At 47.5% G+C, this 16,080-nt stretch overlaps 1 protein-coding gene across 1 annotated transcript in view; it reads right to left on the bottom strand.

Moving 5' to 3' along the window:
* Nucleotides 1-16,080, bottom strand: part of IL7R (interleukin 7 receptor) — a 96,921-nt gene that overhangs the window by 21,722 nt on the left and 59,119 nt on the right. The window contains exons 5-6 of the mRNA XM_073543928.1: nt 4,993-5,034; nt 4,184-4,340 (exon numbers count right to left, since the gene is read on the bottom strand). Coding sequence (XP_073400029.1) covers nt 4,184-4,340; nt 4,993-5,034 — 199 coding nt within the window. The remainder of the gene's footprint in view (nt 1-4,183; nt 4,341-4,992; nt 5,035-16,080) is intronic.

Here is a 16,080-nt window from a genome sequence, read left to right as displayed (position 1 = left end):
TGGCTTGCTTTGGTCCACCTCTTCCAGGGACTTCACCTATTTCGCCTTTTGCATCAGCTGAATGTCCAACATCAACATATGCCACTTTCTAAAACTCCCTAACTGTGCTGCCTCCCCCCCCCATGGCCGGGGTCACCACCTAGCGCACGACACCGTGCGAGTGCCGTTGCCCTGGACAGGTGGGTAGGCCGACTCTTGGGCGCGGGCACTGGCACAGGGTCCCTCATAGTGCAATCAAGTGTCTCTGACGGTGGTGGTGCACACCCGCCGTCAGACACACCGCTGTACTATGAGGGGCCCAGTGCCAGTACCGACGCCCACGAGTGGGCCCCCCTTGCTTGGGCAGGGCCCCAGCATTTGCAATCTTTACCTCTCCCTGCTCCTCCGCTGTGTAATCTGGGCCGTCAAATCCATACTGTGCCTGACACCGTCTGAGCCTGCCTCCTGATGTATAGACATATATTTTGAATGTGTACCCTATCCATACATGTTATCCGGGGAAACGGTACCCTTTCTAACCTTTGTGCAATCACGTGCAATCCATACTGGGCCTAACACCGTCTGAGCCTGCCTCCTGATGTATAGACATATATTTTGAATGTGTACGCTATCCATACATGTTATCTGGGGATACGGTACGCTTTCTCACCTTTGTGCAATCACGTGTAATCCATACTGGGCGTGAGAACGGCTGGCGAGCTGTTAAGCAAGCTACAGCACCTGTGGTTTGCACACGTAAGTTTTTCATTTTTTCAGGAATGACGGTTAGGCCTAATTCCGGAACTGCGGTTGACCTGCACTTACTGGGAAATCATCGTTCGCGGGTAATAAATGTAATCAGTGATCCCCATCACTAACGTTGTTCAGCGGGTTATCTGCACCTGTAAGCGACAAACGCTGGCCTTTTCAGTGTAGCGCACATGCAGCCACGGACATGTAAGGGCATGACACACCAGTTATTGGCCAATCTCATGTGCCAGAGCCTCACGTGTCCCTCTAGTAAGCCGGACTCGGACCGCGGGGCATGACGGAGTCTCGTTCGTTAACGGAATTAAGCTTGCAATGTGTGCATCTGTTCTGTAGCTGGCATGGTTGAGGTTTCCCAGGTGGAGTCGAATTTAACCGTAGGCTCCACTCCTGGTGGTGCCCTTTTGGACATTCCTTTAAGGTTCAGCTTTGCAACCATACTGCCCACGTAAAACAAACACTTTGCCTTCATGAACGCTGTTTGGAGGGTCATGACTCGTGGGAATAACGCCGCCCAATTAGTTAACCTGCTAGAGAGATCCTTCGTTGCTCCCAAGCATGACATCACACTCCCTAGGAAGAAGGTAATGCCACTGTGGCGACCGTACTCCTGGGGGCGACACAAGTGCACTGATGCCCAGCCACTGCTCGATGAATCTGCTGGTACATTGACCCAGACCACTACATTCCCCTCGCACGCTACCCGGCCTGAATCTGACCCTCATGAAACTCAGGTTACCCTTCCCATATACAGTTCCATCTTACACGGTGACAAAGAGGAAGCTGCAGATGAAAGTGCAGGTTCTGCCCACCCGCCATCAGACACACCACCGTACTATCAGGGGCCCTGTGCCAGTGCCGTCGCCAACGAGTGGGCCCCCCCTGCTTGCCCAGGATCACAGCACTTGCAAAGTTGAAATACTGTGCAGTGAGATGGAAGATGGGGACGACGAGGAGTCTAGACTAGTACAGGGATTCCCTAGCGAGGAGACTTATTTGATTGTTTTCAATGTTGGGACAGCAATTTTTGGGGAGCACTATACTCTGGAGAATGATAGATGGGGCCCACCATACACTGGAACATTCCAAAGGTGGACATCAGACACTGGAGCAGCATTTACAGGGCCCATTATACACTAGAGCATTAGAAATGGGGCCCATTATGTTTGGAGCATTATTTGGGCCCATAAGACAGTGGAGCTTCATCCATGGGGACCAACATATACTGTAGCATTATGTGGAGCTCATCATATACTGTTTCAAACATTATATGGGACCAATGATTCTGTATGGAGAAATAGATGGGCCTCGTCATGAGATGTAAAAAGTGAGGTATTTTTCATTGTACTATACCGCTATTTCTCTGCCGTATCGGAGCATGATGAGTTGTGGTATGTGTTAAAGGGGCGCTCTTTCGCTCAGGGCACATGAAAACCTGGAGCCAGCCCTCCCCCCCACAACTTTAGCCAAATAACCCCCATTTTTCAGTGCGTAACTTGTATTATGAAGTTAATTAAGGTTGACAAGCTTAAGTAAGAAGAATTGATGCTTTTGGCATTCAAATGGGCACTGTAGGTGTGTTTCCTGTCCTCCTCTCACTGCCGACTTTTATTCCCCATTGACTTACATTGGGTTTCGTGTTTCGGGACGACCCCGACTTTTCCCTATAATCGGACGATCTTGCTCGACCCGACTTTTGGAAAAGTCGGGTTTCACGAAACGAAACTCGACCCTAAAAAACCAAAAGTCGCTCAACTCTAATTATTATTATTATAACACTCACTGAGCAGACAGATATGCATTAGGTTCCCGAATCTTTTTTCATGGTGATGGTGTTGGTGGTGAGGAATTTCCTGTAGGGTCAGATAGGCTAGTCGACGTGGAGCGGGGGCGCCATATCATTTGCCCTAGGGTGCCAACCTCCACTGCCAGGTAGGTTTTTAAATACATCAGATAGGACTGCTCCGAGATGGGTATACCTTGACGTTTGGTGGAGTGGCTTAGTATACATTTTTTGCAAAAAACGTATCAACCAAATACCTTGTTTTTTTGTCATCTTTTTACTAGCACCTGCTGTTTACCTTTACTTCTTTACAACAGAGTATTTTTATACGTTTGTTTTACTGTGTTGTTCTGTGTTTCAGTCTTTTGGTGGTGTGAACACTGTCCTACAGACTCGTTCACTGTGTGCATGACCCATGCGTTTGTATTTTATGTAGGGTAAATAGTCAGTATTTCCTCTATTTCCTCTATTTCCCTAGCTTATATCCTTGTAAATGTTTATTTGACCTGGCATAGGACTACTTCCAGTCTGATCCTCTCACCATTTTTTTTGTTTTACTCTTTTTGAGACTTTTGAGATTTTTAACAAAAAAATTAATAAAAGTTATCTTTTAGAGTCTGCCAGAAATAAAGCTTGGCTTTCCCATTGACTCCATTATACTCGTTACTTAAAACGAGCACCCGAGCATTTTAGTGCTCGCTCATCTCTAGCGGTGAGTAAACTACCGGTCCAGCATTTGTTAGCCCCAAGGAAGCGAGAATTATCCTAGATCGCCAGGCAGGTACGGACTGGGGCTGAAGTCACAGAGGCCCATGTTGTCCCCATCCCCATGAACCAGATGGGATATATTACTAATATTACCCTGGATGGAGGAAAGGAATATTTACCACAAGGCCAATGCTTCTAATGATACCCGTGGCCTGCTGGGGTAAGTGACGAAGTCAGCAACTTTGTGATCTATCACAACTCTTAACAGTATGGATGTCTTGAGAACACCGATTCTGTTAACAACATAGCAGACAAGGCAGCCCATGACCAGTCAGGCCCTTCTGGCATTTGCCAGAATTGTGAGATGGCCAGTCCGGCCCTGTCGCCAGGGAACAAGCTCTTTACCTCCTTTTTTACTTTAGATGTGCACCCATTAGGGAAGACGACATGACCCTAGACCACCACTAAATCATCAACTACCGACCTCTTCCATTCTAAACAACCAAAAAAACAGGCATTACCTTTTACCCCCCCCCCAGGACCTCTGATTTTAACCCCTTCTTCCAGGCTAGAAAACTAAGAATGAAAACATCATCTTACAACACCATGAAATCAGACATTAAGCTCATCTTCTACCCTAGACCACCAAGGAAATGTGCCTTACTCTAGACCACCACGGGATCAAATAATATTCCTTCTGGTTTTGAGGAAAAACATCCTAAAAATGGATGCAAGCAGTATAAAAATGACCTCCCCCTTCTACCCTAAACCATCAAGGTAGAGGGGAATAACCCTAGTTCTCCAGGGAATCAATACCCCATCCCACCTCCCGATCCCGTCTATAACAGATCACCACCCCAATCTGGTGATCAGCAGATCTGATAGATTACTGAGGTTGATCCCAGCATTCCCCCTTCCTGAGGGGATCTCGCCATTTTCTCTTACCATTGTCCTCTGTCTTGAAGATGCTTATTGTGCTCCACGGGCTCCAGGAGCCGTCATAGAATTCTCTAGGTTTGGATCGAACTCTCGCCTCGTACTTTGTGGAATAATCTAGATTCCTCTTTGGAATATACAGGACCAGAGCTCTGATATTAAAACACTGAAAGATAAGGATAAGAAGAAAACAGTGTATAAGCGGGTATGAAAGAAATCCCCCCGCGGCCCCCAGAGTCGCCAACTTTACTTTTAATTTTCTCTGGATAACTTATCCAACAATCACGGACTCATTGTAAAACCCTAATAAATGATTATGATCAGTGATCCTCGTCTCCAGCCAAGAATTATCATATGAGGCATCGGCTGCTTCACTGGAGACTGAAAAATGATGATGATTACTGTCCTGGAATTTCTGGATGGTTGGCAGCCCTGCATCGTGACTGTGGTCTTCTCCGTTCTCTATGTACATGACACCAGACTCCTACATCTCACCCTTACATCCCGAGATTGGGACTATGAGGTGGTGGTGCTGGCGCAGGTTTCCACAAGAAGGGGCATGACTGGGCACTTTGGGGGATTTCATAAGTGGGTACTGATACATTATAGCAAACGTTTTATGGTTTTATGCAGGTTATAATGGGAAAAAAGCAGAAATTTAAAAGGGGAATTTGCTATAAATCCACCATCTAGATGTCTCCTCTGTCCTTCTTTTACACTTTTTCCTCTATTTTGGATTCTGCTTTGAACATTCACTGAAAACCCCCATCAGAAAGTGCGAGTTGTAAAGCCCCCGACATGAGGATTTCTACACTTACCATCTTATGGTGTCCAGTGACATATGTTTCGTCTTTACAATCCTGCAACATAAAAATATCAGTTTACTGTCATCATAGTGACAAATGGAAGTGGCTAGCAGGGCCGGTTTTAGGCAAAGTGGGGCCCTAGGCAAAGTTTAAAATGGGGCCCCAAATGCTGACATATTGCATATCACACAGAAGCATTTCGGTTCGGTGCGCTGAGTTCAGGACGCTAAATGAGTGTGATCGACAATATTGAAATCCTTCGACACTTGTTTCCCGGCCTCTTTACACCGTCAGAGAAAGAATGATGGGAACAGAACAATCACTAATGGATCACTAACAGATCACCAAACAGTATCATGTTATCAGCAGCATATCTGCAGATATCTCCAGGAGATGTGCTGCTGAGAACAATGATTTTTGTTCCGGCATAAACAATCCAATCACACAATGAATATGCAGCATTTTGCTTGTTTAGTATAATACACCCCATAGTCCTCCACATAGTATAATGTGCACCACAGTCCTCCATATTGTAAAATGCACACCCCATAGTCCTCCATATAATATGCCCCATAGTCCTCCATATAGTATAATACACTCCTCAGTCCTCCATATTGTAAAATGCACACCCCATAGTCCTCCATATAATATGCCCCATAGTCCTCCATATATTATAATACACTCCTCAGTCCTCCATATTGTAAAATGCACACCCCATAGTCCTCCATATAATACACTCCATAGTCCTCCATATATTAATATACACTGCTCAGTCCTCTGCATAGTATAATGCACTACTCATAGTGCTCCATATAGTATAATGCTCCACCATAGTCATCCATGTAGCACAATTCTGTCATGATCTGCTTAGTTCATGGGATTAGGTAGTTCAGAGGTTAATCTGGACGGCCTCACTCTGAAGTTCTGGGAGGCTTTTTGTAGCCTCATTGTGGACTCATTCCTCGTCGCTTATACTCAGATCCTTGGCCGAGTGTTTGTGACCCTGGTGTGCTTTCTGACTGTGATACTTATGCTTGTTTGGTTTTGACCCGGTTCTGTCCCTGTTACGAGTTCTGCCTGTTCCTTTTGTACTGCGTTGCTATCTCTGTGTATGACTCATTGCTTACGTTCTGACTATTCTCTGCTTGCTCCTCTGGTACCACTCTGCCCTCTCTGTGTATGACCCCTCCGCTTGTCTGACCTGAGTTCCCCTAATCTTTACTCCAGGATTCCTGTAATAGAATCCTACAGTCATCTACTGCAGCAGGACGCTAAGCCACACCCCCTGTGGTCACATGATCGTAGGTCCTTGTACTCTTTACTACCTTTAGTGTTGCAGGTCCTGTTCTCAGAACTTTCCCTGCAGTTTCGGACCCCGGGCCCTCCCGTAGTCTGGGTGAGTGACCCTGCTCAGCCGCGTCAGTCCGCCGGCGCTGACAGAATCCTAATAAATTCGCTTCCCATAGCATAATGCACCCCATAGTTCTTCATATAGTATAATGTATTCCCCATAGTCCTTGATACAGTATAATGCAGCCCACATATAGTATAATACAGCCACCCCACAGAGTATAATGCAACCACACCACAGAGTATAATGTAATCCCCCATAGTATATAACACAGCCTCCGCCATAGAATATAATTTACCCCCAATAGTATATAACACAGCCAGATAGTATATAACAGAGCCAGATAGTATATAACACAGCCTCTCCATAGAAAATAATATACCCCCCATAGCATATAACACAGCCTCCCCATAGAATATGATGTACCTCCCAATAGTATATAACACAGCCAGATAGTGTATAACACAGCCTCCCCATAGAATATAATATACCACCGTAGAATATAACAAAGCCTCCCCCATAGAATATAATATACCCCCAATGGTATATAACACAGCCACATAGTATATAACACAGCCTCCCCCATAGAATAGAATATACCCCCCACAGCCCGCATAGGATATAGCACAGCCCACATAGTATATAGCACAGCACGCATAGTATATAACACAGCCCACATAGTATATAGCACAGCCCGCAAAGTATATAGCACAGCCCACATAGTATATAGCATAGCCCGCATAGTATATAACACAGCTCGCGTAGTATATAGCAAGGCTCACATGGTATATAACAGCCCGCATAGTATATAGCACAGTCCGCATAGTATATAACACAGCCCGCATAATATATAGCACAGCCAGCATAGTATATAACAAAGCCCACATAGTATATAGCACAGCCTGCATAATATATAGCAGCATCTCCCATAGAATATAATATACCCTCACAATAGTATATAACACAGCCACATAGTATATAACACAGCCTCCCCCAAAGAATATAATATACCCCACCAATAGTATATAGCATAGCCCGCATAGTATATAACACAGCCCGCATAGTATATAGCATGGACCACATAGTATATAGCACAGACAGCATAGTATATAGCACAGCCCGCATAGTATATAGCACAGCCTGCATAGTATATAGCACAGTCCACATAGTATATAGAATAGCCCGCATAGTATATAGCACAGCCTGCATAGTATATAGCACAGTCCGCATAGTATATAACACAGCTCGCATAGTATATAGCACAACCCACACAGTATATAGCACAGCACACATAGTATATAGCACAGCCCACATCCCTTCCCGAGAATGACCCCACAGTCAAATACTCACTGTTATAGTAAAAAAAAACCAAGCACAATCCTCACCTCTCCTCGTGCCCGCCCTGCTCCCGGCTGGCTCCTGTCTCAGCAGCTGCGCTGCCTGGCACACAGTGAGTGCGCGATGACGTCATCGCGCACCCACAGTTTCGGAAGCAGAGCGGGGAATGATGGGAGAGGGAGCTTCATCTGACGCTCTCTTCTCCATCATTGCTTTGAAATGTACCGGCAGACGGTGGTATAGTACAATGCGGCGCAGAGGGGGAAGTCGGTGCTGGCGGCAGGCGGGCCCTCCTGCTTCATGGGCCCCATAGCGGCTGCGTGATGTGCCGCTAGCTGGGGGCCCTTGGGGGAGCTAGGGCCCTAGGCAGCTGCCTGGTCTGCTTGCCTACCCCTAACACTGGCCCTGGTGGCTAGTTAAAAAGAAACTGACAAGAGTGTTATTATTTCTGTACTGAGTCATCACTGTGTGTATAATCTCTGTACTGTGACATCACTGTGTGCATTATCCCTATACTGTGACATCACTGTGTGTACTATACCTATACTGTGACATCACTGTGTGTATTATCTCTGTACTGTGACATTACTGTGTGTATTATCTCAGTACTGTGACATCACTGTGTGTATTATCTCTGTACTGTGACATCACTGTGTGTATATCCCTGTACTGTGACATCACTGTGCATATTATCCCTGCACTGTGACATCACTGTGTGTATTATCTCTGTACTGTGACATCGCTGTGTGTGTTATCCCTGTACTGTGACATCACTGTGTGTATTATCCCTGTACTGTGACATCACTGTGTGTATTATCCCTGTACTGTAACATCTCTGTGTGTATTATCTCTGTACTGAGACATCACTGTGTGTGTTATCTCTGTACTGTGACATCACTGTGTGTATTATCCCTGTACTGTAACATCTCTGTGTGTATTATCTCTGTACTGTGACATCACTTTGTGTATTATCCCTGTACTGTGACATCACTGTGTGCATTATCCCTATACTGTGACATCTCTTTGCGCATTATCTCTGTACTGTGACATCACTCTGTGTAGTATCTCTGTACTGTGTCATCGCTGTGTGTATTATCCCTGTACTGTAACATCACTGTATGTGTGGCGCCCCTGAGGCTCAGTTGCCACAGAGGTACTGCAACCTCTCCTAAATTGTGGTAACCCACCATCCTGGTAAGTTGGGAACTCCTTTCCACACTCCAACACTCGCACCCTACACAACAGGGTAGTTCTGCACAACCACATAGTGGCTCAGTGCTTGGAGAGTAGCAGAGCACCTTTGGTGGTTCCCTGCATGGAACACTGGATGTGCTGGGAGGTGGGTGGAGTTCAGATCCATATAAAAGATTGGGAAGGTTTAGAATTACAGGTCAGTCTGACGGGAGGTCAGTCGGGAAGGAAGCCACTCAGACAGGAGTGGGGATCCCTGGGAGAAGGGATGGAGGAAGGAGTGCTGCAGCTGCCTCAGTGATCTGAGCCAGCTGGCACGGGAAAGAGAAGAGGAGAAAGACGTAGAACTGTAACCTAAGATTCCATAAGAGAGAAAGACATGTACGGAACGAAGGAGTAAAGAGAACAGAGAGGAGGAGTGGGTTGGAAGAGGAACCCTGCCTATAGGTTCTCAGCGCAAGGCCGGGGCCCGGTCCCCGAGGTTGTATGGACACTTATGGTTCTGCAGCAGACACCGGTGGAGTAGTTGGCTGTAAATGCACTACTCCCATCTAAGACTTGAGGCACAACAGCAACACAGATAGAGAGCCGGGAGTGAGGTGTCCCCGAAGCAGGCTACAGCTGTCTGCCGCGCAAGTAGAGTTCTAGGAACATCTGTAAGGAGGCATACCAGGGTCACTAAGTACTGGAGTGCTTCACACCACAAGGCGCATTGGCGGAGTGGTTCAGAAAGGTACATGTTGGCGGAGTGTTGGAGAGGAGAGTCCTGACTTGCCCAGGAGGTTGATTGAGTCTCTGCCCCGGAGGACACGGCACGGAGGCAGGCACCAGTGTAAACCACGAACTGTGAGTAAAGCTTTGAAACTCCAAAGCCCAGGTGTCCTCCGTTCATTCGTCGTTAACACCTTCAGCACCGCTACATCTGGGTACCAGCATCCACACCATTCTGTGCCTCCCTTCATCCATTGCACCTACACTGCCCTGGGACTACAGCTCCACCTGTGAGGAGCTACGCCATCTTTGCTGCACCACACCATCAGTCCCAGTGGATCTGCATGCAGCGTCGGCTTAACACCTCCCTTGCCGAACACCACAGGTGGCGTCACGAACTATTACATTAACCACAAACCACCACTGATTTGGGCGCCCAGGGCCACGGACCGGGTCACCCCTGCTGCGACACATCCCCCTGACACCGGCCCGGTACCGAGTACCCCACAGCCCTGGGAGGCCGACCCATATGCGTTATCCCTGTACAGTGACATCACTGTGTGTGTTATCCCTGTACCGTGATATCACTGTGTGCGTTATCCCTGTACTGTGACATCACTGTGTGCGTTATCCCTGTACAGTGACATCACTGTGTGTATTATCCCTGTACAGTGACATCACTGTGTGTATTATCCCTGTACAGTGATATCACTGTGTGCGTTATCCCTGTACTGTGACATCACTGTGTGCGTTATCCCTGTACTGTGACATCACTGTGTGCATTATCTCTGTACTGTGACATCACTATGTGTATTATCCCTGTACAGTGACATCACTGTGTGTATTATCCCTGTACAGTAACATCACTGTGTGTGTTACCTCTGTACTGTGACATCACTGTGTGCATTATCTCTGTACTGTGACATCACTGTGTGTATTATCCCTGTACTGTGACATCACTGTGTGTATTATCCCTGTACTGCGACATCACTGTGTGTGTTACCTCTGTACTGTGACATCACTGTGTGTATTATCCCTGTACAGTGACATCACTGTGTGCGTTACCTCTGTACTGTGACATCACTGTGTGCGTTATCTCTGTACTGTGACATCACTGTGTGCGTTAACCCTGTACAGTGACATCACTGTGTGTTATCCCTGTACTGTGACATCACTGTGTGTTATCCCTGTACTGTGACATCGCTGTGTGCGTTATCCCTGTACTGTAAGTGAAAAAACGTTGGCACAACTCAAGTATAGGTGGTGCACAAGTAGGGGCCCAATCCGTAATCGCTGATACATAAACTTGGCACACACCGCTGATACATAAACTTGGCACACACTTGGTGTGTGCCAAGTTTATGTATCAGCGATCCCTGTACTGTGACATCGCTGTTTGCATTATCCCTGTACTATGACATCACTGTGTGTATGTTATCCCTGTACTGTGACATCACTGTGTGTATTATCCCTGTACTGTGACATCACTGTGTGTGTTATCCTGGTACAGTGACATTACTGTGTGTGTTAACTCTGTACTGTGACATCCCTGTGTGCATTATCCTGGTACTGTGACATCACTGTGTGTGTTATCCCTGTAAGGGTAAGGGGGGCGCCAGAGAGCTGCGAGTTTCAAAGTGGAACTGAGAAAGTGGGATATACATAAATCCCCGCAGTTCTTGGAAGGTTGTTAGCAGTGGTGGGGCATCCAAAATACCCCCCCTACGATAAATTGTTAGAGCGAGATTAGCTTGCTGTATATTTTTGTCACATGGTACCAGTGGCGGGATAACTAAGATAAGCCCCCACTGTGCCTGTGATAGCCATGTGCCGGCAGTGCGTCGCGTCCCTCCGTCCGCTGACATACCCGTGTCAGTGGTGGGACTGTGACATATTGGTGGCACCGGCCGTGCTGTTCGTCACAATTTGGCGCCCATTTCGTGAGGTCACAGACCCTAGGCTATAAGATATTCCCTACCAAATTTCAGTCAGTTGGAGCTGCAGAGTCCATGCTGACAAGAACCCCAGATGAGTGGGGACGTTTGGCTAAGTGGCCCATCCCCCAGCCACATGGTCTGCCTAAGACCACCTAAGCACATGTAAGTGTTACTTTCTGCCTTTTAATGCTTGTTGTTTTCATATACTTGTACTGTACATATTTAATGTCTCAACTTTATAGCAACTTTTATCTATGTAATTACTGCCCACATTTTGGGAACAAATTATAAAAAATCTATTAGTTTGTCTCCATGCTCTAAGAAACGAACTATGCGCCTTTTTTAGATAATCACTACTAATTTGGGGGTTTGCCATGGACCCTCTTAATTAACTCTTTGATTAAGTAAAGCGTGGCTGGTGGCAGCGTGGTGTGTGAGGTTGGTTAGGCTAGTTGGCAGTCCGGAAGGGTCTTGTATTGCTGAATGAGGTGCTGCGGCCACAGCATTGATAATTCCCTTACTGCAGTAGCCTAATTGCCCGTGCACAACAAGCAGCCCATCCGGCAACTAATTATCCTAGGTGCAGTTCCCTGACTGACCTGAGGGTAAGGGGGCGCCGGAGAGCTGTGAGTTCCAAAGTGGAACTGAGAACGTGGGATATACATAAATCCCAGCAGTTCTTGGAAGGTTGTTAGCAGTGGTGGGGCATCCAAAATACCCCCCTGCGGTAAATTGTTAGAGCGAGATTAGCTTGCTGTATATTTTTGTCACATGGTACCAGTGGCGGGATAACTAGGATAAGCCCCCACTGTGCCTGTGATAGCCGGGTGCCGGCAGTGCGTCGCGTCCCTCCGTCCGCTGACAAAAAACCCGTGTCAGTGGTGGGATCGTGATGTATTGGTGGCACCGGCCGCGCTGTTCGTTACATAAAGACTTCTTACCTCTGCACATAGAATTCACTTGTTACATCACTCAGCTTTCCACAAAGACTTCTTACCTCTGCACATAGCATTCACTTGGTATGTCTCTCAACTAACCCCCTGCTTTACCCCAGTATTATTTATGACCTTGTTTACTTTGGCTTGATCATATGCATCTGGTCCACTCTTAATTATCTGACCAAGAGGAGCACAGACCTCTCCTCTCAGCTTCACAACTGAATGCACTTTGTAGCACATATATTGCACAGCACAAGTCTGCCAAGACTTTAGTCTGCAGTGTGCATCCTAGAAGTGTGTATCTTAAAAGTGTGAGATGATATGAAAATATGAATTAATCCAGAATGGAACCAGAAGGGAACAGAAGGTAACTGGAAAGAGTCACTGTAAACAATGTTTCTGTTTGTTTCCACTCTAACCCCTATAATCCTTCACTTTCTGATAACCCCACTAATCCCTGCACCTAGTAAGGAACTGTTCATCTCTTCTTCAATCCTTCCAATCCATCTCCCCTCTTCCTCAGATCTGTTCCTCAACATACAATCCTCTGTCTCCAAACACAGACAGCCCCCTCATGCCCTCTCCTGCTCCCACCTGCTAATACTCTCTCTGCTCCTCCTCACTGCCGGCGATATCTCTCCAAATCCTGGTCCTCCTCACCACATTCCCACAGTCATTTCTACCTCCCATCCACACCCAATCACAACTTTCCGTAACCACTCCAACCTTACTGACATTCGCCCAGCCCCAGCTTCCCTAGTCTCACTAGCAGGAGCTCTGTGGAACGCTCGCTCTGTCTGCAACAAACTTTCTTTCATCCATGATCTTTTTATTACTAACAAACTTTCCTTCCTCGCCATCACCGAAACCTGGCTCACCTCCTCTGACACAGCCTCTCCTGCTGCACTCTCATATGGTGGATTCCACCTTTCCCACATCCCCCGCCCCAGCTGCAAGCATGGTGGAGGAGTTGGTTTTCTCCTGGCAGAAAACTGCTCCTTCACCCCAATCCCACTGCCGCCCTCTGTTACCCTCCCTTCCATCGAGGTGCACTCTGTGCGCATCTACTCCCCCTCCAACCTCCAACTAGCTGTCATTTATGGCCCTCCAGGGTCAACCACCTTCTTTGACCACTTCACCACCTGGCTACTTCATTTCCTTTCCACTGATATCCCCACTATCATCTTGGGCGACTTCAACATCCCCATTGACACTTCCCTCTCAGCAGCCACTAAACTTCTATCTCTCACTTCCTCCTTCGGCCTCACTCAATGGTCTTCTGCAGCCACTCACAAAGATGGCCACACACTAGACCTCTACTTCACCCGCCTCTGCTCCCTATCTAGCCTCTCTAACTCACCTCTTCCTCTCTCTGACCACAACCTACTTACATTCTCTTCCCTCTCCTCCTCAGGTCCACAATCCCCACCTCAAAAACTCGCACACCCTCGATCTACTCTCACTGTCTGAATCCCTCCTCCCTCTTACAGACATAAGTTCCCTACACAATGCGGATGCCGCTGCTGCTCTATATAACACCACAATAGCTATAGCTTTGGAATCAGTTGCCCCTCTCAAACTTACCAAAACTCGCAAAATAAGCCCTGGCACACCAGTCTGACCAAAGAACTGAGGGAGGGCTTCCAGGGCTGCTGAGTGGAGATGGAAAAAATCCCACTCCAATGAGGACTTCATCACATTCAAACAGTTCCTCACTACTTTCAAGGCCACACTCGCTGCAGCAAAACAAACCTACTTCTCATCTCTCATATCCTCCCTGTCTCACAACCCTAAACAGTTATTCGACACCTTCAATTCTCTCCTCCGCCCACCAGCACCTCCTCCCTCTCCACTCATCTCAGCTGAAGACTTTGCCTCATTTTTCAAGGAGAAGATTGATAACATCAGAGACAGTTTTGGTCAACAACCCCCAATGCCCTTCCTCCTACCTGCCCTGCCCTCCTCCCCCAAAACCAACTTCTCCACCATTACAGAAGATCAACTCTCCACTCTACTCTCAAGATCACATCTCACTACCTGTGCACTTGACCCGATCCCATTCCACTTCATCCCAAACCTCACCACAGTCTTCATCCCAACCCTAACCCATCTCTTCAACCTATCACTAACAACTGGTGTTTTCCCCTCAAGTTTTAAACATGCCTCAATCACACCTATCCTCAAAAAGCCCTCTCTTGACCCATCCTCTGTATCTAGCTATCGCCTTATATCACTTCTCCCCTATGCCTCAAAACTACTGGAACAACACGTCCATCTTGAACTATCCTCCCACCTCTCTTCTTGCTCCCTCCTTGACCACTTGCAATCCGGCTTCCGGCCACACCACTCCACTGAAACTGCCCTAACGAGGTCACCAATGACCTACTAGCCGCCAAAGCCAAGCGACACTACTCTGTCCTCCTCCTCCTGGACCTGTCCTCTGCCTTTGACACAGTGGACCATTCCCTATTACTACAGACCCTCTCATCTCTTGGTATCACAGACTTGGCCCTATCTTGGATTGCGTCATGCCTAGCAGACCGGACATTCAGCGTCTCCCATTCGCACACCACCTCCTCACCGCACCCCCTATTCGTCGGAGGCCCGCAAGGTTCAGTCCTAGGGCCCCTGCTCTTCTCCGTTTACACCTTCAGCCTCGGACAGCTCATAGAATCTCATGGATTTCAGTATCACCTCTATGCTGATGACACACAGATCTACATCTCTGGACCAGATATCACCTCCCTACTAAACAGAATCCCTCAATGTCTGTCCGCTATTTCATCCTTCTTCTCTGCTAGATTTCTAAAACTTAATATGGACAAAACAGAATTAATCATCTTTCGTCCATCTCACGTGACCCCCGCAATGGACCTATTCATTAAAGTAAACGGCTGCCCACTCTCTCCAGTCCCACAAACTTGCTGCCTCGGGGTTATCCTTGACACTGATCTCTCTTTCAAACCACATATCCAAGCCCTTTCCGCTTCCTGTCGACTTCAACTGAAGAATATTTCACGGATCCGTACATTCCTCAACCAAGAATCCGCAAAAACCCTAGTCCATGCCCTCATCATCTCCCGCCTTGACTACTGCAACCTCCTGCTCTGTGGCCTCCCCTCTAACACTCTCGCACCCCTCCAATCTATTCTTAACTCTGCTGCCCGACTAATCCACCTGTCCCCCCGCTATTCCCCGGCCTCTCCCCTCTGTCAATCCCTGCACTGGCTCCCCATTACCCAAAGACTCCAGTTCAAAACCCTAACCATGACATACAAAGCCATCCACAACCTGAGTCCTCCGTACATCTGTGACCTTGTCTCCCAGTACTTACCTGCACGAAACCTCCGATCCTCACAAGATCTCATTCTGTACTCCCCTCTTATCTCCTCTTCCCACAATCGCATACAAGATTTCTCCCGCGCATCCCCCCTACTCTGGAACTCTCTACCACAACATATCAGACTCTCGCCTACCATGGAAACCTTCAAAAAGAACTCGAAGACCTACCTCTTCCGACAAGCCTACAACCTGCTGTAACCACTGATCCACCAAACCGCTGCACGACCAGCTCTACCCTCGCCTACTGTATCCTCACCCATCTCGTTGTAGATTGTTAGCCCTCGCGGGCAGG

Source organism: Dendrobates tinctorius, unplaced genomic scaffold (genome assembly GCF_039654945.1).
Source record: "Dendrobates tinctorius isolate UK_male_01 unplaced genomic scaffold, ASM3965494v1 ptg000135l, whole genome shotgun sequence".
Classification (NCBI taxonomy): Eukaryota; Metazoa; Chordata; class Amphibia; order Anura; family Dendrobatidae; genus Dendrobates; species Dendrobates tinctorius.
The sequence above is the reverse complement of the archived record's forward strand: the minus strand, read 5'-3'. Positions and strand labels throughout refer to the sequence as shown.